The sequence below is a fragment of the Lolium rigidum genome, unplaced genomic scaffold (assembly GCF_022539505.1).
Source record: "Lolium rigidum isolate FL_2022 unplaced genomic scaffold, APGP_CSIRO_Lrig_0.1 contig_70189_1, whole genome shotgun sequence".
Lineage (NCBI taxonomy): Eukaryota > Viridiplantae > Streptophyta > Magnoliopsida > Poales > Poaceae > Lolium > Lolium rigidum.
The window spans coordinates 2,329-24,100 of NW_025901441.1; the positions used below are offsets into that span (position 1 = coordinate 2,329).

General features: G+C 41.7%; 2 protein-coding genes across 4 annotated transcripts; one reads left to right on the top strand and one right to left on the bottom strand.

Moving 5' to 3' along the window:
* The first annotated feature begins 5,968 nt into the window (after nt 1-5,968).
* Nucleotides 5,969-10,479, top strand: LOC124682187 (myosin-binding protein 1-like). Of its 3 annotated transcripts, none has more exons than XM_047216924.1 (6): nt 5,969-6,207; nt 7,100-8,143; nt 8,234-8,401; nt 8,487-8,576; nt 8,659-8,811; nt 8,885-10,479. In XM_047216924.1, the coding sequence occupies exons 2-6, from the start codon at nt 7,186-7,188 to the stop codon at nt 10,135-10,137; spliced, it is 2,622 nt and encodes an 873-aa protein (XP_047072880.1). In that variant the 5' UTR covers nt 5,969-6,207; nt 7,100-7,185; the 3' UTR covers nt 10,138-10,479. The 3 variants fall into 3 exon arrangements, with proteins under 3 accessions (XP_047072880.1, XP_047072883.1, XP_047072882.1); XM_047216927.1 differs by having other exon boundaries at nt 8,894-10,479; XM_047216926.1 differs by having other exon boundaries at nt 8,496-8,576.
* A 299-nt stretch (nt 10,480-10,778) lies between these two features.
* On the bottom strand, nt 10,779-21,291 carry LOC124682186 (TNF receptor-associated factor homolog 1a-like). The gene is made up of 13 exons (XM_047216923.1): nt 21,240-21,291; nt 20,628-20,846; nt 19,494-19,605; nt 18,482-18,570; nt 18,329-18,397; nt 18,127-18,256; nt 17,493-17,651; nt 17,030-17,402; nt 16,200-16,306; nt 15,602-15,749; nt 13,925-14,340; nt 13,653-13,845; nt 10,779-12,782 (listed from the first exon to the last, which is right to left on the bottom strand). The coding sequence occupies exons 2-13, from the start codon at nt 20,791-20,793 to the stop codon at nt 10,935-10,937; spliced, it is 3,810 nt and encodes a 1,269-aa protein (XP_047072879.1). The 5' UTR covers nt 20,794-20,846; nt 21,240-21,291; the 3' UTR covers nt 10,779-10,934.
* Nucleotides 21,292-21,772: the final 481 nt, after the last annotated feature.

The window sequence follows — 21,772 nt, forward strand, 5'->3', positions numbered from 1 at the left end:
TAGGTAAACGAGGTCTTCGAAACCTAGGGATATGACTCCTCTTTCAAGGGGCCATTAACAAAGCCAGTTTTCACATCCATTTGATATAATTTGAAATTATGAAAGAATGCATAGCTTCGAGTCGAGTGATGGGCGCAAGGGTGTCCTCATAATCCATACCTTCTATTTTGGCAAACCCTTGCTCCAATAACCTTGCTTTATTTCGAACGACGAGTCCACTTTCATCTTGTTTGTTCTTGAAGACCCATTTGGTTCCTATGACATTGATCCTTTGATTTCTTGGTTTCTCCTCAAGAGACCAAACCTTGTTGTGGGGGGGAGCACTCTAGCTCTTCTTGCATGGCTATCACACCCAATCTGAATCTTGCAAGGCTTCATGAACCTTCCAGGGTTCAAAACTAGAGACAAAAGCATGAAATTCATTAAAAGTGCATAGTAAAGCCATTTGTTTTGCTAGTTCTCTACGAGTAAGCACTCCCTTGGAGATATTGCCAAGGATACTATATATCCACCATCATATCACTTGATTTACTTGTAGCCTTGACTTGACAGACCATTCATTCATGATCGATAAATTCCACTTGAGAAGCTCTTTGATCATTATCAACTTCTCGAGCTTGATCTTGAGTGATAAAATCATTTTTTATTCTTCTTGAGATTGATCTTACATGGTAGTGTCATCTTATTATATATCTTGATCTTTCTCATTGATTTGAGGATTTGATTCTTGTTCTTGTGTATGCGTCTCCACTTAAGTAGTGAGTTCCTCGTGAGGTAGAGTGATGGGATCATCTTGAGTTGAGCTTGGATCTTCTTTATTATTGTCTTGACCTTCATGTTGATGGGTCTCACAAGGGGAAAATGTGCCCAGTGCACATGGTCCTTATGACTTGAGAAGATTCTTCATCACCTACATCACTTGGAAAACTTGCTCCACTTGGGAACCATTATTCTCATCGAATTCCATGTCACAAGATACTTCAACACGCCCGGTGTACTTTTTGTGGTATCTATAGGTGTGGGACACGTCCGCGTAACCAACAAAAATACCCTCAAAAGTTATAGATTTGAATTTACCGAGTCTTTGTTTCTTATTCTTGACGAAGCATTTGCATCCGAAGACACGGAAATATGAGATTTGGCTTGTTCCCTGTGAGAAGTTCATAGGGAGTCTTATTGTAGATTGGTCGAAGAAGAAGCTTGTTTAAGGCATGAACGGCGGTGGAAATGGCCTTCACCCCAAAAGTTATGGGGTGACTTGAATTCATCCAATATGGTTCTAGCCATTTCAATAATCGTCCGGTTCTTTCTCTCCACAACACCATTCATTTGAGGGGTATATGGTGCAGAGAATTAGTGCTTTATTCCATCGTCTTCAACAAAATCTTGCATGGTGTGGTTCTTGAATTCAGAGCCATTATTTGTCGTTATTGCCTTGATTTCTTGATTATGAGTGCGTTGATCTTGTTTATCCGTCTTACTGAATTCCACGTGGGTCTCTCCTTTGCACTCTAGAATAAATACCCACGTATATCTTGGTAGTCATAAACAATAACAAGTCCAAATTTTCTTCCACCGAGAGTATCATACGTTGTAGGTCCAAAGAGGTCCAAATGAAGGAGCTCTAAAGGCCTTGAAGTGGAGATAATACTCTTGGATGGGTGTCGTTTTCCAAATTGTTTACCTGCAACACAAACACTACATATGCGGTCTCTTTCAAAATCAACATTAGTCCGAGAACATGACCAGAAGGCTCTAAATGAATTTGGGTTCATTGGAAAGCTAACAACAAGCTCTATCTGATCAAAACCAAGAAGGCGGGGGTGTGAAACCTCTCTAAAAAATAACCCGTAAAAACGTATCAAGTTTTTCACATGTTTTGATGAGCCTGAGCTTGTCACAAAGATAACCTAAGATCTGAAATCTCACATGGATAAAATCCACATAACATACAAGAAGGATATTGTTAAGATTGCAAAAGTTTGAGAACTCTAAGAACAATGTGATAAATCTTGTCACTTTGAGCGCACTTCATAGTACAACTATCAAATCATATAACTCAGACTATCAACAACTACCTTCAGATCGGTAAAATGAAAACATATCAAGAGCATACCTTTGTGTTAGAAATATTCCATTTGAGCGAAAGACAATCGTGCCCGCCTCAAGTTGTAACACCTTTCTTGATTGTGCTCGCTAGCTTGGTGAATTCTTCTAAATTGCTCTCTCATACTCCACGATGGAAAGCCACACTTGGGAATATATTTGATGCGGGGTGGCCTTCGAACACCACCTCGTCAAGACTGCCAAGTCTCCCAAGTAGACCCATGACTCAAGCATGAGTCAAAGCGATACAAGAAAAAGGTGAATTCGCTCCTCTCTACATGTAACTTTGATAGACCTTCGGATATGGTATACTACTTGTCTCCGATGTGCTATGTGTGATTAGATACGACACTCAAGGACTACATATACATCTGAGAAAGGAACCCCATCCATGGAGAGGAAGCAAGGACAAGGATAAGAGGATACAAAAGAAGAAACAATCAAGTCTACACTGGGATCTCTGGCATGTTCGACCTAGCACTAGAGTATTCGCTCCCAACATGATCAGAGTCTCTGCACCCTAGGATCCTGCCGATCCCTCGATGTCATGTGGTGCAACTAATCGACACAGGTCTGGAGTTAGAAGAACAGATACTTTTTCCGCCCATGTAATCTCAGAATATTTCCTGTTATGCCTAAACTACCCCTATTTCATGGATGACTATATATATATATATATGCCTCCACACACAATGGCGACGGATGGAAATAATCTGAGGTAGGGCGAACTCTTAGGAAATGATGCAAAAAAAAGTAAAATAGTCCCAAGTCATTAATGTTATATAACAAAATCACTAAGAACGACAAAAATAAAAATATATTTGATTATAGGTAGAACCTACAAACATAACGCCAACTCAATGCCAAAGTGTTAACCTTTTATTTTAAAAATATCATGTAATTCCATTGATACAGACTTTGAATATCCTTCGCTCGATGCGCAACTCGATCTTGATGATATATTTCGTCCGGAAATTCCTTTCAATTTTTATCATTGTCACCGGTAAATGTAAAGCCAACTCAATAAAATGATAATGTCGTCGGAAGAAACTTGATGTGCCTTTCAAATGACAAGAAATCGCTGAAATCTCTAAGCTTTCGCGTAGGAATTAATGAGGAATAGCTCAAGCCTATCTAGTATACAGTAAGATCCATGATAAATATATGTAAGACAAGCAGTCTTATACACATTGAACCTAAAAAATTAGTCTATGTTTCGATACCTCATGTTCTCGGTTTGAAGTTAGTTTTTGTGTAATGTTCACTAAAACATGCATAACTTTTTCATACTTAGTCTGATTTCGATGTATGACCACTCAAACTATTGAGAAAAAACTTGTGCATCCATATGTATTCACCAAAAATTAAGGTAGGGTGGTTGCCCTACCTTGCCCTACTGGTACCTTCATCCCTGTCCACACTCATTTGTAAACCCTAGATTAAGATTGACATAGGGCTTAAGCATGTGCTCTTTCCACCCATGTGGGATTCAAGAAACCTCTCCATAGATTGTTCTATTTAATTTAAGGCTCTCTTTAAGGACCACGACTCTCTCTCTTAGTGATTCTTGTAGTGTTTGGTCTTTCCCATGGGTCAGGATTGTACTTGAGCTACCTCTCTCCCTATCTCTCTCTCACTCTCTCTGAGCAATTCTACCGAGTTTTTACCAATCTCAATTCTACCTTGTGGTATCTCCTCGAGTGGATCTATCGAGGTGGTGGTTCTTGGCCATTGAAAGCAAAGCCGGATTTGTTGGGAACTTGTGTGTGTGCTTAATTCACCTTCTCGTACGCGAGTTCATTCTGTTCTTCTTGTTTTCCCCTTTCCCCGCTTGACAATCCGTGATATCGGGCCAACCCTGGAGGTTCACCCTTATCAATCTTCACTTCATCACCAAATGGAAAACAAGCTTCAAGCATAGGATCTCTTTGAGATGCTCATCTTGAACTTGCATGTCTCAACCTCGATGACGATCACCACTTAGCATCATCCTCTCGTAGGCTATATGAGAACTTATTTTTGATGCAAGCCCATGAAATATACATAACCTCACATAGAGAAAACCAAACACACATATCATGGGTTGGTTCACAAAGCAAAATTGACAATTTCTTACCACACCACGAGATCACTTGATCCCACATGGTACAACATCTACGCTTTGTGTGTTGATCAACTTGAATTCACTGTTTACTATTTGTCTTGATCAACCTTGTATCATTTATTATTTCTTAATCATGATGATGTCTTGAAAATAAACATGAATGCTCGCTCAATCTTCTTCAAGACATACTTGTCCACCACACTTGTCACTCAATATTCTTATTTGAACCTTGAAACCAACATATTATCTTCAAGCATTGACAATTGACAAACCCTTCAAGTATAACTCAGTGCAAATATTAGTTCATATGGATTGTCATCAATTACCAAAACCACATATGGGGATCCATGCACTTTCACCGATGCTTATCATCCTCTCGGTTACATGGATATATAACCATGTAAACTAGAGCATATGTTGTGGTGGTCGCGTGGGATCAGTGGTATACGAACTAGAGCTGGGCGGATGGATGCCAAAGTCCATCTTGATTTCCACGTTTTCCATATATACCGCTACACCCCTGAGTTTGTGGCCGACTCCTTTAAAGTACCATAATATATGTGATCTTATGGTTGTTCTTGTTGAAATTAGGGAGAGGTGCATGGTCCATTGGGGAGGCATGGCCATTGTCCAGATCAAGGTCGCATGGGAAGGTCTACCAGTAGCTACACACGCTGGCAAGACTTAGAGATCATGTGCAAGCGCTTTCTAGTTTGGGATACTTGGGGCAAGCATAATCTCAAGGAAGGGAAAATGTCACGGCGAGTACCTCAGACAGTCAAGATGGAGTAACATAAGGGTGAAGAGCAAGATTGACAAGTAGGACCGTGTGGACACCATAGGTCAGCGTGCTATCGTTATAGACCCCCATGTGTTGGGTCAGTGTGTTGCGAGGGGTTTATATTCCTTCAACTAAGTTAGTAACAATCTTCGAAAAGGATGAAATCTGAATTTCCCATCTCTTCTCTCTATCCCTAATCTCTCTCTCTCTCATCATATCAAAGAGAGTACCGGTTTGACTGTGGTCTCTTGAAGGAGCTTGTGAAGAGAGCAGAGAGATTGTGGAGCTGGCTATCTCGAGAGAGTGGAAGAAGATGCTGACCCACGTGCCCTCGAGAGAAGAGTGACTCAGGTTGTGATCTCACCTAAGATAGTGGGAAGATAGAATAAATTTGGATATTTGAACTCTGAAAAATACACCGCTAGCTTCTTGTCTATTTTTTGGGATTCATACTAACCTTGTTCTTGAAAAAAGTGAGAAAATGAGACACGGGTGATGGTTTGAATGGCGCAAGATTATGCATTAGCACATTAACTTGATGCTGACCAGCCTGACCATCTTAACACCCTATAATCAGTGTGGAGCTTGTCAGACATCAACAATAATTCGCTGAAATGGTCAAATGGACTTAGCTCATGCACAGGGGGAAAATACAGCCCAGCTGCAGTACGGCACCGCAGTCCACCCGAGCCGGTGCCGAAATCTGGTCATCCGGAAGCTTCAGCAGTCAGACTCGCTCTCAGCACCGCCATCATCCATCCAATCCATTATTGATTCCTCCATTCACGTCAAGCCGTCGTTTTCCGCGGGCCAAAGCTAGCACCCCGATCTACTCAGCGGCACTAAACCAAACCATTAACAGACGGGAGAGCTCAACCACCGCACGCCTTTCGGCCTCGTCTCGGGTAGCATCGCTGTCAACCCCGGCCGCCTTCCGCTCTTTCGGTAGGCCGCCCCGCCGTGGCGTCGCCACCGGCCACCGCCCACTTGCCGTCTTGCTCCTCCCGCTTTCGGCTTTGGCTCGTTTCGGCGGTGGGGAAGAAGGAGAAATACTTATATTGTTCCTCTGCCACCTTTTTCCGCCTCACCATCTGCTCCTCCCGCTACTGCTAACCCCCCATCCAGCCCACTTTTGGCGTCTGCTCCGACCATCTTACTTGCCGCGATCGCAGATCGGGATCTCCCGCGGCGTGCCGATTCTTGGATCCAAAGCCAGGTTCTCATCCTATCTGTGCTCTGCCTTTAATCTTCTTCTGTGGCTAACTCTGTAGCTCATGATCTGAGCTTAGTTTGCTTCTTGGGACAGTGTCCTGCTAGAAAGCAGTTCTGTTAATCGTTTGGGATGCTTAATTTTATGGGGAATTTGAGGTGACATGATTTCATCCGGCTATGAGGCTACTCCTGTTAGAACCCATGATGCTGGCAATCATCAGATAACATTTTTATATCTCTGTAATCTGATTTTCGTTGATTGCTGGAACTTGTGTGTTGTTGGCGGAGCTTTGTTGTTTAAATTTGGACGAATTGCAGCTCAATCTTGCGACTTTACTGCATAATTATTCTCTAGCTTCTTCGAAAAAACTTTCTTGCCGTATGTATTTTATTCTAGTTCATGTGAGATGCCTTTTTTTAACTTTGAAATAAAACATTCGCTGTTCTCTTGGTCCTGTGTGTATATCTGTCGATAGCCAAGACATTACGGCTGGTTTCGGACACTTTGTCTCTGTTACTATCTGTCTTTCCAACCTGGTATTCGAGCTTTCTGTCTTCTCTCCAGCTAAGCTTGGCTTTAGTTCACCAAACATATCTGTATCGCTGCAATGACACTCCCATCATTATTTTCTTGTCCATCTTCTCAATGATAGGGCAGACGTCTTAATCGTACTGAGTTCTGACGTCTCTAATCTATGGCTCCTATGAGAATTTGTTAATTTTATCATGAAGCAGATTAATTCTAACACTGAAGTGAACTCACATCGTACTGAGTTCTGACGTCTCCAATCTATGGCTTCTATGAGAATTTCTTAATTTTATCATGAAGCAGATTAATTCTAACACTGAAGCGAACTCGCAATTTGCTGATTGACTTTTCTTTTGATTTCTCGCAGCAATCCTACCTCAAAATCAACCACTTTCGACCAATCTAAATAGCTTTGGAGCAACTGTTGTGAAGATTCGAGCACACTGTTGGACCATGGGAACAAGGATGACAGTTGTACGGCGGTTGCCAGTTGCACTATCCTCGGCATTACTCGAGTGGATCTTGATGCTTCTGCTATTCATCGATGCAGTTTACTCCTACCTGATCACAAGATTTGCCCGTCTCTGCAAGTTACCAGCCCCTTGCCCGTTCTGCTCACGGCTAGATCATGTTCTGGGTAACGAGGAACCATGCTTCTACAGGGAATTGATCTGCAAAACTCACAAGTCAGAGATCTCGTCTTTGGCCTTCTGCCGCCTCCACCAGAAGCTTGCGGGCGCGGAAACCATGTGTGATGGATGCAGCAGAAGCTCACTTGCTCCAAAAGAAAAACCAAACAACAATGACAGCAAAGATCTATTCGATGGTACCCGTGGAGATGATAATGTGTTGCATTCCCCTCTTACTAGAATTTGTTCATGTTGTGCACAGCATTTTAAGCAACGAGACGTATCATTGTTTTCTCAAGAAAGCAGGGAGCTCAAACCTGCCAACTCGCCAAAGATCTGCACAGATTATTCTGTGCCATGGCAAGTGGATGAACCTTTGGAAACCAAAGACATTTACCACCAGAGTGATCATACAACCCATGAGAGATACAGTCCTCTACAGATGACATCTGACTCCGAGGCTGAGGTCCCTTGCGCTGATGATGGCAGAGATTCTCCCCCTCGTGGAGCCTTTGATATGGAAAAAGACTTGCAGGAAGATGCAGTTGGTGAGATGCCAGTTCTTCCACCCCATGAGGTGGTCAAGCCATCTGAAATGAATGATGAGAAAGAACAAAAAGTGTCTGTCTCCGGTAATGTATCTTCAGCATACCCTGTTCTAGATGATATGCATCCTGGCAGTGTGATAAGTGGGAGCCAAAGTGAGGCAACGGATATCTCATCCAGAGGATGGGCAACACAGCGTGACCCTCCAATTGCCATAGAAGAGTTATATTTAGAAGGTAAAATTCAACTTCCAAACAAGGATAGCTCCCACTATTTGCACTTCTTTTCAGTTGACAGATCCTATAATAGCATGAATAATTGTGCAGATGCCACCGTTCCCCAAATTCCAGTTGCGTCAACTGCTGAGTTACCGGAGGTTCTTGGTGAAACAGAATCACGGCAGATGGCAAGTGACAGCAGCATCAACCCATATATATCTCAATTCACAATATTAGAGCAACACTATGTTGTCTCAGAGGACAAAAAAATAAAAGGTATAATATCCTGATAATAATCCATAACCAAATGAATGGCATTTTGTTTCTATTCGTCTGAAAATAATGCAAGAAAAAATGTCAGATAATCCAGAAGAAGCTAATGATCAAGGTACATGTGAACCAGTAGCCAAAGATTATCATTTTGTTGCTTCAGAAGATACACACCTGAAAGGTTTGCTAATTTTGACTCCTCACTGTAGCATTCACATACCTGTCTTAGCTGAATCTCAGGATCCTTTTCTACACTCTTTCAGACAATTCCGCAGATATCCGTGTTTCACAGGTTAGTGCCGATCCAGACACTCCTGCTGAAATTGAAGATAATAATCCTAAGAAAGCTGAACCCATTGGTGAGACGGAAATAAATGAACTGATATCCCAAGATCCTTCTGGTCCAGCTTTTAAAGGTTTGTTGATTTGTACCTTCCATCAAGCACAGTGATTTAAAATGTGGTCCTTATATTTAATCATTTTGTTTAGATTTTGCAGAAGAGGCGCATATTCCGCCAGTTGCGATTAGATCAAGTGGTGAAGTATCTCAGGGTCTTGATGCCATTGAGGAACATTCCCAAACAAGTGAAATCGTTGGCGAAAGGAGGCCATCTCTTAGCACTCAGATTAGCATGACCGAAGCTTACAATCTAGCAATTGGTATGAAGAGTAGTTTCCCATCCCCAACCTGGACTGATGTGATTCTTGGAAAGGGCACTTCGTCTAGTGTAAACGGAGAATTAAGGCTACTGCTGTCACAGCTCTCAGCTTCCAGGGGGCTTGAAGCAACTTGGCTGGACCCAGGCCCTAGCCCACGCTCATACGGGCGTGGTGATGATTTGATAGTGCAGAACATAACAAAAAGAATTTCAATCGAGAGAAATGTTTCTGGTTTGGAATCACTGGATGGAAGCGTTGTTAGTGAGATGGAAGGTGAAAGCCCCATTGACCGGTTAAGACGACAGATTGATCTAGACCGGAAATCCATACACCTCCTCTGCAGGGAGCTGGAAGAAGAGAGAAATGCTGCAGCAATTGCTGCAAGTCAAGCGTTGGCTATGATCACCAGGCTGCAGGATGAGAAGGCTGCGATGCAGATGGAAGCTTCACATTACCAGCGGATGATGGAAGAACAAGCAGAATACGATAATGAAGCCCTTGCACAAGCTAACGAGCTGCTTGCTCAAAGAGAACAACAAGTAGAGGAATTGGAAGCTGAGCTCGAAAACTACAGGACACAGTTTGGAGGGGGAGGGCCAACAGAGAGACAAGACAACCAGCTCCCGTTTGAAGGACAAAACACCACTACAACTTTGCTTGAAGATGAAAGGGCATACATATCAGAATGTTTGAGGAAGCTGGAGAAGAAGCTTCATGTGTACTCCAACAACAGTACTACAGATTTATCAAATTCAGATGCTATAGAGGATGACCTTTCCAACAAAATGCCCATTTCAGAAGACGACTCCCTACATCGTCAAGAAAACTCAAGGGAGACACATGAGCCTATTCTCTTGGCTACGGAAGGTCAGTCTTCAACAATGAACGGAGTGGTTGATGTATCCATATTTCAAGAGGAAATCTCAAACTTGCATAAAAGATTGAAGATTCTAGAAGGAGACCGCGATTTTCTTGAGCACAGTGTAAACTCGCTAAAGAATGGCAAAGAAGGTGCACAGTTCATAAGGGAAATTGCTTGCAACCTCAGAGAACTCCGAGCTATTGCCATTGACGATAAATAGCATGTCCCAACTTGGATTTAAGCTCTTCATGCAAGACATTATGTGCAGCAGGTTCCCACGGTCCCACCCTACTTGTAAATTGTATATTCTTGTACCTTGGCTGGCACATCTAGGAACTATACTTTTAGCTCCTGAGGGAGATTTTACACAAAAGAACTAGCAAGTATAGAAGGCATGTATTTCCTTTTCTTTATGAGAGAAGTAGGTTGGTCTTGGATAAGATAGTAGTAACTGCATACCAAGTGACCAATATTATTTTGATAAGCAAGCGATCAGTACTTGTAAGTGAATAGGAAGTGTGTGGAGATTTACCTGGATGAAAATTGTGACTTGAGACTTCTACAGTATGGGCAATTACGTGTTCCTTCTCCAAGATCCATCACCCTGGCGCCCAGTAATCCAACACAGGTGCTGCAAAATCACATCACTTAATTTCCTTCGTTACTAACAGCTTACTAACAGTTCTCTGCCAATGACAAACACCTGAAGAGTGTCCAGCTTAGCTTTACAAGCGGAGTCTAAAATCCCATACCAACTGGATGGGTTAATCAGCCGCATACCCGTTTGATTTGCTAACCTGCATTTCTATATACCAAACACGGCAAAAAACAGAAAGGAATATAGAAGCACTCAGCACGTAATTAACAGCCTAACTGCAACACTTTACATAATGTATCATTTCTTTTTTCCCTTTCGAAAATGAGAAGTTACAATTGAAGGCCATGGTCAACCTTTTGACCTGGCACCATGGCCTATTACAACTTACAAGCAACAGCATTATGGGTTGTGTACAAGCATTACCATCGCCCGTCTGCACGGCGATACAGGTATTCCTCATGCACCCTCCCGCTCGCATAATTGGTGTAGTCCCCCATCTGCTGTGTATATCCATTTGAGTTAATTCCAGGATTCACCACTGGATTAGGATAGCTATATAGCCAAGGCTTCGATGAAATAGAGTCCACCATTCCATTGGAATAAGCATTCGATGTGGAAAAGTGCCCTTCTCTCGGCCTGTGTATAGCATTCGGCATGTCATAGGCCCCTGGGTAACCCTCGTAGTAATGGTCAGTCAAGTTCAACCGGCCAGAATTACTTAAAGAAGCAATGTCAGCCTCTACTAAGTTGCCACTTGGAGAAAATGGCAAGCCAAATGTACGGTATTCATGGATGGGAGGCTCTGCCATGCTCACTTTGCTTTGTTCCTCTTCAAGCAAGTCATTGATGATGTCAAGATGAGGGAATTCTTCACCCACTAAACCCTGCAGCTGGTGTGAGACAAAATTTGTAGGTATCTCCCTCTGGAACTGCCTATGCTGAATTCCCCCAAATCTGCCTTGTTCTTCTGTCTCTCTGTTGCTTGCTTGCTGATACAAATTATCATTCCATGGGTGTATGTGCGCATCACCATTCAGCTGTTGGTATGGAGTATCATTCCTCCACATGTGTTTGTTAGCATCACTGTCACCTTTCCATGGGTGCCAGTTATCAAGAGTGTCCAACTTGCCATGCCCAGACATGAATCCTTGATTACCAGGTAACTGGCCGTTCCTTCCAACAGGGGGCAACATGACAGATGTTGCTGATGCATATGCTGATAGTGGCTCCGAAAGTGTATTGCTTTGGCCTAGAGAAGTTACCTTGTCATGGCTTGACAAGGTTGTATCAAGACCACCATTGCCAATGATGGCATTTCGGTAGGTCTGCGGTACATAACTTGGGACAGGAGGGGAGGGCTCGTTGCTGGCTCGCCTAGACACAGTGAACGAACGTGACTGCAATGGGGGTACTTGAACTGCAGGTGTAGATGATAAAGTTGCCCTTGGTGCCTGGAACAGAGGAGCGATTAAAGACCTGGATGCTGCAGGAGTCCGCGGAACAGAAGTAACAACAATCTTTTTAGGAACTGAAACTTTTCGAGGTTCTGAATTAGACAGTGGGGGCCACTGCCTTGGTACCGCGTTAAGCGACACAACCTTATCAATCTGAGGTGCAGGTGATTTGGGCAGAACTGGAATAGCTTTAGCAACTTTTTCAACCTGGGATGCAGGTGGTTTTGGCAGAACTGGAATAGCTTTAGCAACTTTTTCTACATGTGGTGCAGGTGGATTTGGGGGAACTGGGGTAGCTTTAGTAACCTTGTCAGCCTGAGGTGCAGATGATTTTAGGGGAGCTGGAATAGGTTTAGCAGCCTTAGCAACCCGTGCTGCAGGTGATTCAGAGGGAGCTGGAATAGCTTTGTTAACTAGCGACGAGCTTGTAGTAAGTGTAGCTGCTTTATCAACTGACAGCGATCTTGAGGTGACTGGAGTAGCTCTATCTGTTTTCAGCTTCAAACTTGAAACATGCTCTTTGCCCAAAGCTGGTACGACCTTATTTGGAGTAGGGGCAACAATAGGTCCAGACTCTATGCTTATTCTGGTATTTTGCTTTGCTGGAAGGGCTCCATCGGTGGCTACAGATTGAGACCTACGAGGTGGTGCATAGGTACATGCATCAGGACTAGTTACTGAATGTTGCTCTGGGTTCTTCAAACCGCCAGGGGTCTTTTCCAAAGAACTGGATGAGGAAGATGAGGATGCTGCTTCAGCTGCAGCTTTCTTTTCCAAATGAGCCTTGAGTAGTTTCCTGCCCTCAATTTCCTTCTGAAACATGCATAAAAGGATAAAAAAAAACTCAACAACCTTTTGCATTAAAAACAGTTAAAAAACAAGGCACAGATAGTGGAGTGTTACAGCAGAAAAAATGGTTAAATACGTTGGTTTTACTATGAAGTTATATAAAAGCTACTCAACAGGTGAATCCCAACAAAGTACTCCCTCATAAGGAACTGCAAAAAAATATGCATTATATTTTGAAATGGAGTACATTTACAACGTGCAGAACTTCTATTAAATGTGTATAGTAAGGAAAAGGATGAAGGGCAGATACGGTCATCAAAGATATGGATCAGATAAACACATCAAATATTATGGTGTGGTATCCAACTATATTTATGTCAACAATCTAAGAAGGACGAGAGATCCGGAGCATTCTGACCCTCTTTCTCGTTGGACGCTAAAATATGAAGTTAAACCCTCTCTCATTTCAAGGATCAAGCTTTTAGTTGTTAACTAGCTAAATCCACCGTCAGAACTGCTATTTCCTCCTGCAGCAGATTATTATGTTTGAATGCTCAACAAGATTTATTGTATTTAATACTTTGTTGAGTAAAAATGGAAATCTTAACAGATTTTACAAAAAAAATTGTGACATGAATTTAACATGCACACTGCCTAAATTATTTCAAGAATATGGACGCAGTCCATGCTATCCATGCATATGGAGAAAAGAGGAGGATCCAAGAGTGTTACAAGCCTGGCCAAAGTTACAAGTTTAAACCATCTGTTTCATCAGAACTAGGGATTATGATTTGAATGATTAAGATGACTATTTGCACAATTGGATAAGGTCAACGAATCCTAAAAAGCATATCACAAAGTAATGTCCAACAACATATGAAAGAGTAACCTGACCTCATGTAAACGTTGCCCAAGCTTCTGAAGCCTATCTTTTAAGGTGAGCAGAACAGTCTCGTGGTCAAGCTTTGGTGCTGGCCCACAGCCAGATGTATTGCGATCTGAACCAGTGGCGGTGCTTGAGGGAAGATCATCATCATGTTTGGCACTGTCCATGCTACTTATGACCCTGGTGCGCTGAGCTTTCCCTCTGTACAGAGATACAATTAAAGACGTCACAGATGCCATGCGAACAGAAACGATAAAAAACTGACACAATGCTAACCAACCTGAGACAAGGTAATATCTGACTTGAACCGGCTGGTAAGTTATCTCTTTTGCCTTGCATAATGTTCATAGTGGCAGATTCCGATGAACATGACGATAGATTGCTCTCCACAATACAGTTCTTCCCAGTAGACATATTTTCCGTCTCAATGCCAACAACATTCATCCCACCTAAAGGTTGTAAAATTTTGTCACCTGCATCAGTTTGACATACCTCAGCTGATCCATCAAAATTATCTGACATGTCTGAAGCACCTTCTTCAGAGGTATCAACTTTCATGTCTACTTGTCCTGCCTGCTTAGAATCCTCCATATCATGAATGGTGCTATCATCTTTATCCTTTTCTGGAAAAGTTGAATCAAACTTTTCCTCTCTATCCTTGTCTTTAATCTTCCGATTGTTCTTCTTTTGTTTGGCCTGAGGATCATAATTCAAGATCATGTAACTGAAAAAAATCAGACTAAATAAAGAAGAGATGAGGTAACATGTATGTCATAAATAAGAATATTAACACTGAAGCAAAAACTCAAAACAAGTTATCAAGCTCAACAAAATATGGCACTATAAATGGTGATCCTGAAATGCAACCCATCTAGCAATATGCACTTGACAGTGCGCATGACAAGTAACTTAATAACAAGAGACTTGCTCAGTATATACTATGAAGTGCGAAAAGTACAGTAACGGAAATGAACAGAAATCAAATACTCCCTCCATTCTTGAATACAAGGTCACTTTGCTTTTTGAGGCAAACTTTAAATAATAATTGGGTCAACCAAATATGAGTAGCATGTCATTCAAAACTATATCATCGGATGCACATTTCAATAAGCTTTCCAATGGTATATTTTTGAATGACATATAACTTACATTTGATTGAATAAATCATTAGTCAAAGTTTGACACAAGAACGATGTGGCCTTGTATTCATGGATGGAGAGAGTACATACTAACTGAGAGGAGGTACTAATTCTTATCCTAGCGACTTCTTCACAACAAGAACAGTTACCTTCTACAGCTTTAATATCTCAACTAAAAGTGGAAGAAAATTCAATAGTTGCATCAGATGGTCAAAACCAAAGAAGGGGGAGTTATTAGTCGAACTGGACCATGCAAGCTTAACTCAGTCAACTATGCATAAGTTGATGCCAGAGTTCAGATGTGCATACAACAGGCATGTGTACCAGCTCACAGTGACGATTTAAAGTCTTATGGTTTTGTAGAAGGAAAATACCCACATACAAAAAACAGAAGGCAGCTGATTTGCACTAAGAAATTAACTTCTTTTTCTTCTTTAGTTTCATATTCCAGTGAGCAAATCTTGTTGGTATGGATCAGTTCCTACCACGAAGCACTACTGGGCGCTCGTCGGGATGATGAGCTCAACCCAAGCTCAGAACTAACTGGAGAATTACCAATTTACCATAAAGCAAGCCAACCAAAAAAAGTTACAGTAGTGAATAACAAGAACAACCATTCAAAGAATCCTAACAGTAGTTAGCTGGACATTTTTCCAGGTCAAACTTGTTCAAGCTAACTAAAATTAAGGGAAAGCTATCACCATCTCACCCTGCTACAAGCTACAGGTCATTCAATGCAAGGATTCCTTTGAACCAATAACAATGCAATGAATTAAAAAAGAAAGGGGAGGCATGCTGAACCAAATTAAAAGCGGGACCTGTTTTTTCTTTGCACGCTTCTCCTTTTCAGTGATACTGCGCTTCCCCTTCATCTCACTTTCAAGGAGCCCAGCTTCTTCCTCTTCACGAATCAGCTCTTCTTGCCTCTTCAAAGCAACAGCTTCTTGATAAGCGACCTCAATCCCACTAATACAAAAACAAAACATAAGCAAATGAAAACATACAAGACTGATTATCTAGTACGAATACCAAAGATAACAGCCTATATCATTATATTTATAAGCAAAACTGAAGCACAAGCTCAAATTTCCATGTAAAAAACGATCTATTCGGTTTCGTTAGATTTTAAAGGTACATATTTCATTGTAAAGCTGGAAACCACTAAAGAATTCCATGATTACTCAGCAATCAAATGACTTTAAGGTACATACTCAATGTGAAACAGCAAGAAATCAATTGAACAGCTCCAAAGCTACTCGGTTATGTAATAACCTTAATGCATGAACCACATGAAGCATCCGGTTGATCAAGGACTACGCAGAGGATGGTATTAAAAAATCACAGATAAAAAAATGTAGCAGAGGCCATAAATGGTTGGCCAAATTAATGATAGATGAAGATATGTAAAGTTTTTACCTAAATATATGAGATAGAACAAAAGTTTCAAGTATCTTCTGACCAAACTCAGTTAGGCGCTTTTCTTCATGCTCAATTGAAACTTTAACTTCTCCGGAACTACCATCCTAGAAAGATGATAACAATGAAAAAACTTAGCAGCACGACTATATACCACAAATATAATAAATGCAATGCTTACAAGTTGCAACCATACGACTCAATACGACTAATTAGCACACTAATGAGATTGTACGCCTGAATGAACAATCTCTCATTCCAACTGCCAGAAAATCCAGAAAACTGAATTTGTAGTACTACAATAACAGAATGCATTTGAATTCAATGGTTTGGGGCTTAATAACCTAACCAAATAATTGCACTTTGCTATTACCGAACTGATGTGTGCCGAAATACCAAACTGGTTTTTCCAAAATAAAGAGCGTTGATTGCAGCATGAGCTTATCTGGCTTGCTAAACCAACTTACGGTATAAGATCAAATAGCATCGGAAGATTCAAGAAAATAAATTCTACATGGGAAATTATTATGCAAAACAGAACAGCCAAATATGATATAGAAACCATTAAATAGGGTGTCAATATAAAAAATAACATGTCAAATAACTGTGGCAACTGGGAGACAAGAAAATAAGCTCAACATAGGGCAGGGCAGAAAAATTTGAGCTAAACTAAGTTAATTATGTATTATCACAGGCAAATAAAAGAAATACTCTATGTCTAATAAGAGGGCATCATAGTAGAATTCAATGCTGGGAGGGAGAGGGGGAGACCCAATAGGCCAATATTACCAAAAAAGAAACTGAATTAATTACTCATACACTAATACTACCTTAGTGCGGCTCTGGGAGCATTTATCATCCTTTGGAGACAGAGGTTGACAAGGCAAGGGTTCTAAAGCTGCCCTCTCAAGCAAAGCTAGGACATCACCAGCTAAAACAAACATGTCCATATCAACATGGACCATAGGTGCTGGTGAGAGTGGTGACTCCTCTGAGTCCATTAATTTTCCTCTACTTTTCTTTCCCCTGCACTGGTGCTCAAGTGCCTTCAGCCCCGTATGCAGGGAGTCCATAACTAGTGTTGAAGTGACCTCTTTCTCTACAAAGAAATGCTTCACAATTATTTTCAATATGACATCACTCTTCTCTCTGGACATGCGATGTCTTGTGCTTGGGTCGATTGCAAGCCAGAAAGCGCGAAAACTGCAACACCAAGGAAGACATGCATTGTAATTAGAAGTAAAAAGTATCCATGGGATGACATCGCATCACATTCAAAAACTAACTGACTACCTGGACCATCTCATCTTGTCCTCGGTGAGCTTGGTAAGTTTGCTTCTGTGTTCTTCAACAGAACGACGGTAAATTTGCTCTATATTTGTCATATAGACACGGAGTAGCTCTCGTCGATAAAGGCGATCAAGGCAACGAAACGGGCGGTCCACTTTCTCCCTCCAATATTGGAAAAAAAGACAGAGACAAAGAACAGTCACGTAATGTTTCGTGGTCAACTAATAAGCATCAAGTACCAAGGAAATTAGAGGCAATGACTGGAGTATAATCTCAAATATATCCAAATACCCTGAGGATAAAATAGGTGGTGTGCCTTGAATATACAAAAGACAGATAGCTAAATTTAAACAACATAGAAGTGACATGACGGCCTGGACATAAGAAGGAACTCTACATGTTGCAATCAGAAACAGTCCAAAGAAGATTTTACATGCATGAGTATGCAACTACCGCTTGCAAGAGGATAAGGATAACATGAAATACCAAAAAAATGAACTAAAATCAAGTGTGTAATGAGAACAATCAAATTAAAGACCTTCAGCACTACAGAAGCGATGGAGGTTATGTATAAACTATAGGGAGCTGCCTAGGGGCATTAAAAATCTTCAAATGTCAATTCTGAAATTCAGTATACCTAATAACTTGAACTTGAGCTATGATTTCGAGGACATCATCGACAAGAAAACCATCTTGAATCTTTGACAACTCCATGAATTTCTTCCATCCCCAGTCATGCTCCTTCTTCCAGAATTTGTGCAAGGTATCTACAAAATTACTTAGTTAACTTCTAATTGGCTGTTTAGCTTGATGGAGAAAAACTGCAAATTGATTTTTACCAGAATATTTAACCTTCTTAGGATCAAGATTGCCCACGGCTATGGTGAACTGTGCAAACTGGCTCCATCCTGAAAAGTGTCAAGTCCGATTGAAGAATAATTTTGGAGATACAATATTATGTAGACAAAAATTGCAACACACTAGCACCAAACCTGGAAGGTGTTTGTCATGATTAGCAACACACAGAAACAGCGACAAGTGATTGGACACATCACATCCTTGAGGGTAAACTAGAATGTACCTGCAAAAAAATAAAGATTGCAGATGGCCAAGGTATCAACAAATGATCATAATATAGCACGTCACAAGGGAAATAAAGCTAGTTTGCAACTTTGCATTGACTATGGTCTTGGAAGTACAAAAGGAACCACGGTACAGACAAAAAAATGGAGAAAATAATTGTCTACAAGTATTCTCTAAGCACCAACTTATGTTTGGAAAATTTGAAATACAATGACCAACACTTGTAAATTAGTTGCACTGGGCAGTAGTAGGTTAGGCTCATTGCGTACATCCATGGGTGTCATGCCTAATGAGAGCAAGGATGCACGTCAACTCAAAGAAATTGAACAAACTGGAACAAATTTGAGACACAGGAAAGCTTTTTGCACATTACGGAGATGTTCAAGTTATAGATCTATCTTCTTTGAACATCAGTAATTAAAAGCTTCAAGCCTTCTACCATGAACAGCCAGCCGGTTCCTTACAGAGACACAAGCTTTCTTTTCAGGACTCGGTGAAAAAGCCAGCACATGTACAATTGGAATGAAGAATCCAGCATCATACTTCAATATAGTAACAAAGACTAACCCATCTATTCAGCAATTAAATTGGAATATATCAGAAAAGGCGCACATGCATTTACCACTAACAACGAGGGAAATAGAGTTTAACACCATTATGAAAGATTTGACAGCCTACAGGCTCTCTTACTTGCAACACTGCCAAAAAAAAATAGAGAGAAAACATGAGCTGGAAAGCATAGTACACCAGCAATCATTCAAGTTCAGATAGTGCAATTAGAACAGGAATGTTTGTCAATCCATGATAGCACACGAAAAAGAATACAAAACCAGACATATTTCAAGCTTGGTTCATCACCAGACCAAAAAAGAGCGGAAAGATACCAACACCATTCTTTGAGTTACTCATAAGGCACCCTACCACTTAAATCCACCAGCTTCAAATGGTTCACTTTTCATTTCTCTTTTCTTCTCCTTTGAAAAGTTTGCAATACGCCATGTGTGTCGCCCAAATAAACTTGAAGGACCAGGCCCTAAGATAATAACAGACGAGGATTAGCTAACTGAAATGTAGCTACACTACCACAGAACAAAATTCTATCATAAGTGTCTGTAAGGAAGAAAAAACACATATTAATTTGGAGAAGCTGACTACAACCGATAAAATGCCAAGATCTGCACTGAAACATGTGACCTGATTTATTCCTTCAGTCAACCATAAACGACGACACAAGAAGTAAAAAATATACAAGTAACAGCAGACATGGTAAATGTGTACTTTCCAAATTAAAAGTATAGAAGAATCAAGACAGCAGAGTGAAGAATTACATTCTACAAGGATAAATAATCAGATTGTGTAAACGATAACTTGAATTGAGTTTTACATGGTGAGCTTTTGGCAGTGACGAAATACAGTGCATAGGGTAAAGATCTAAAAATATAATAACTACCGAATATATGATTTTGGCTGTAATCGTGCATGTACACATCCATGCATATGGTGGTGACCTAGAAATATAATGGTTACTGCATAATTATTTTTGGGTGCAACCGTGCAAGTACCCATGTGTTAACGGTTAACAATTTCCAGACTAAAATTATAAATGATCAGTCAAACACCATAACAAACCTGTTTGTTTACGATTTTCTGTTGTTTCAAGGTGTAACAGCAATCTTCCTGTTATAATGGAAGAGTGACCAACTAAATACGACTGCCTGTTGAATAGCAGATCCATGCATGTACTGCCGTACAAAGATCCTTAAGTTGGAGGTACATAAACCCGGACAGCCAAAGACTCTCATCCCAGTCAAGCCCCAGCCCAAGATTAAGCCGACTCCCGTATGAGGGTAATTAGCTAAGCAAAGTTTTAATGACAGACAGTACAGAAACCCAAAAGTGCAATATTCAGCAGAAAACCTATTATTATCCTTTTAACTTACTAAGAAACTACTGACAGCGCTTAGGTTATTTTCTCGCAAATGCTATATAAATTTTAAGCTCTGGTGCAATCCTCTGAAGTTGGATAAATTATCCTAAGAAATTCCATTAGCTTACCAGGATCATCGTCTTCGCCATCCGTGTCCCAGAAGGGAGGGGACGTAGAAGGGCTCCCGTTGTCGACCTGGTCGCAGGACCGCCATTCCGACAGGGAATCACCGGACACGCTGCGGTCCTCATCCCCCAACTCAGCTGTGCTCCCAACAGAGTCGTCAATTAGCATGCCTCCCGACCTCAACCAGGCCCCAAAGAGCTCTATATTCTGCCTCTCTCTAGCTGCGCAACAGAAACAGTAGAAGGATAAATTGACTGCTGAACTCGACACGGTTAACACCTCGAAACAGCAAATTCTAACGAAACGTGGTAATAAGTCCTCAAAGTTCCTGGTACAGCATGAGCCCCCCCGTTTCAGGGGGGAGGGGGGGGGGGAGGTAAATTCACTGGCGGGCAGACGGGTGGACGGTGAAAACGGGTAGGGGAGACCTAACACGTATTCCCACCAGCCAACGCGCGCAGAATCCGTTTCACGGGCCGAACGAGGCCAGAACCTAACCCTCAAACCCTAGCCCCGCAGCCCGTGCGAGCACCCGCCCGCCGAAAGCATCGCAGCTGCGCGTGCGGGCGCGGGCACCCGATCCAGTGGCCGCCGGGAGAGCCTAGACCGTTTACCTGCGTCGGCGGCGGCAGCTGGCCTGAACGGCGACCTGAGAGAGGTGTGGCGGCGGCGGCGGCGAGGCGGAATGGGCAGACGAGAGAGGGAGAGAGAGAAAGTGGTGAGAATATTTTGGATTGGGGAATTTATATGAGCGAGGAGAGATGAGGTGTTTCGTTCTTCCTCGCAAAGATGTCTGGCAAGTAGTAGTACAAAAACGATTTTCCAGTCCAGAGAGAAAAGAAAGAAAAAAATGTGAGTAGTACACTTCTCTGACCCGAGCGAGATGCGCGCACCCGTGCGGCGGACCAGGGATGGAAGGGGCATTTTCGGGGACCGGGAAGAGGTGCAAGTGGGAGGAAACTGAAACTGGAGGGGGCAAACTGAACTTTCACATCACATCTATAACTATCTTCTAAGGGCATCCACTATTTGCAAAAAAAAAAAAACGCTAATTTTGAACTGAGTGTACCTTTCTCTTCCGCACGACGGCGGCACGGGGTGGCATGGGTGTCGGAGCACGAGGTTGTCAGCTCGTCGCGATGATTTA

Coding starts and splice junctions, on each gene's coding strand:
- LOC124682187 (XM_047216924.1), top strand. CDS start 7,186: ATGGGAACAAGGATGACAGTTGTACGGCGGTTGCCAGTTGCACTATCC. Junction 8,577..8,658: donor AGAAGATACACACCTGAAAG/GTTTGCTAATTT, acceptor ACACTCTTTCAG/ACAATTCCGCAGATATCCGT. Junction 8,812..8,884: donor TTCTGGTCCAGCTTTTAAAG/GTTTGTTGATTT, acceptor CATTTTGTTTAG/ATTTTGCAGAAGAGGCGCAT.
- LOC124682186 (XM_047216923.1), bottom strand. CDS start 20,793: ATGCTAATTGACGACTCTGTTGGGAGCACAGCTGAGTTGGGGGATGAG. Junction 17,652..18,126: donor GCTCAAGTTCAAGTTATTAG/GTATACTGAATT, acceptor CCAATATTGGAG/GGAGAAAGTGGACCGCCCGT. Junction 14,341..15,601: donor AGCGTGCAAAGAAAAAACAG/GTCCCGCTTTTA, acceptor TATGATCCTCAG/GCCAAACAAAAGAAGAACAA.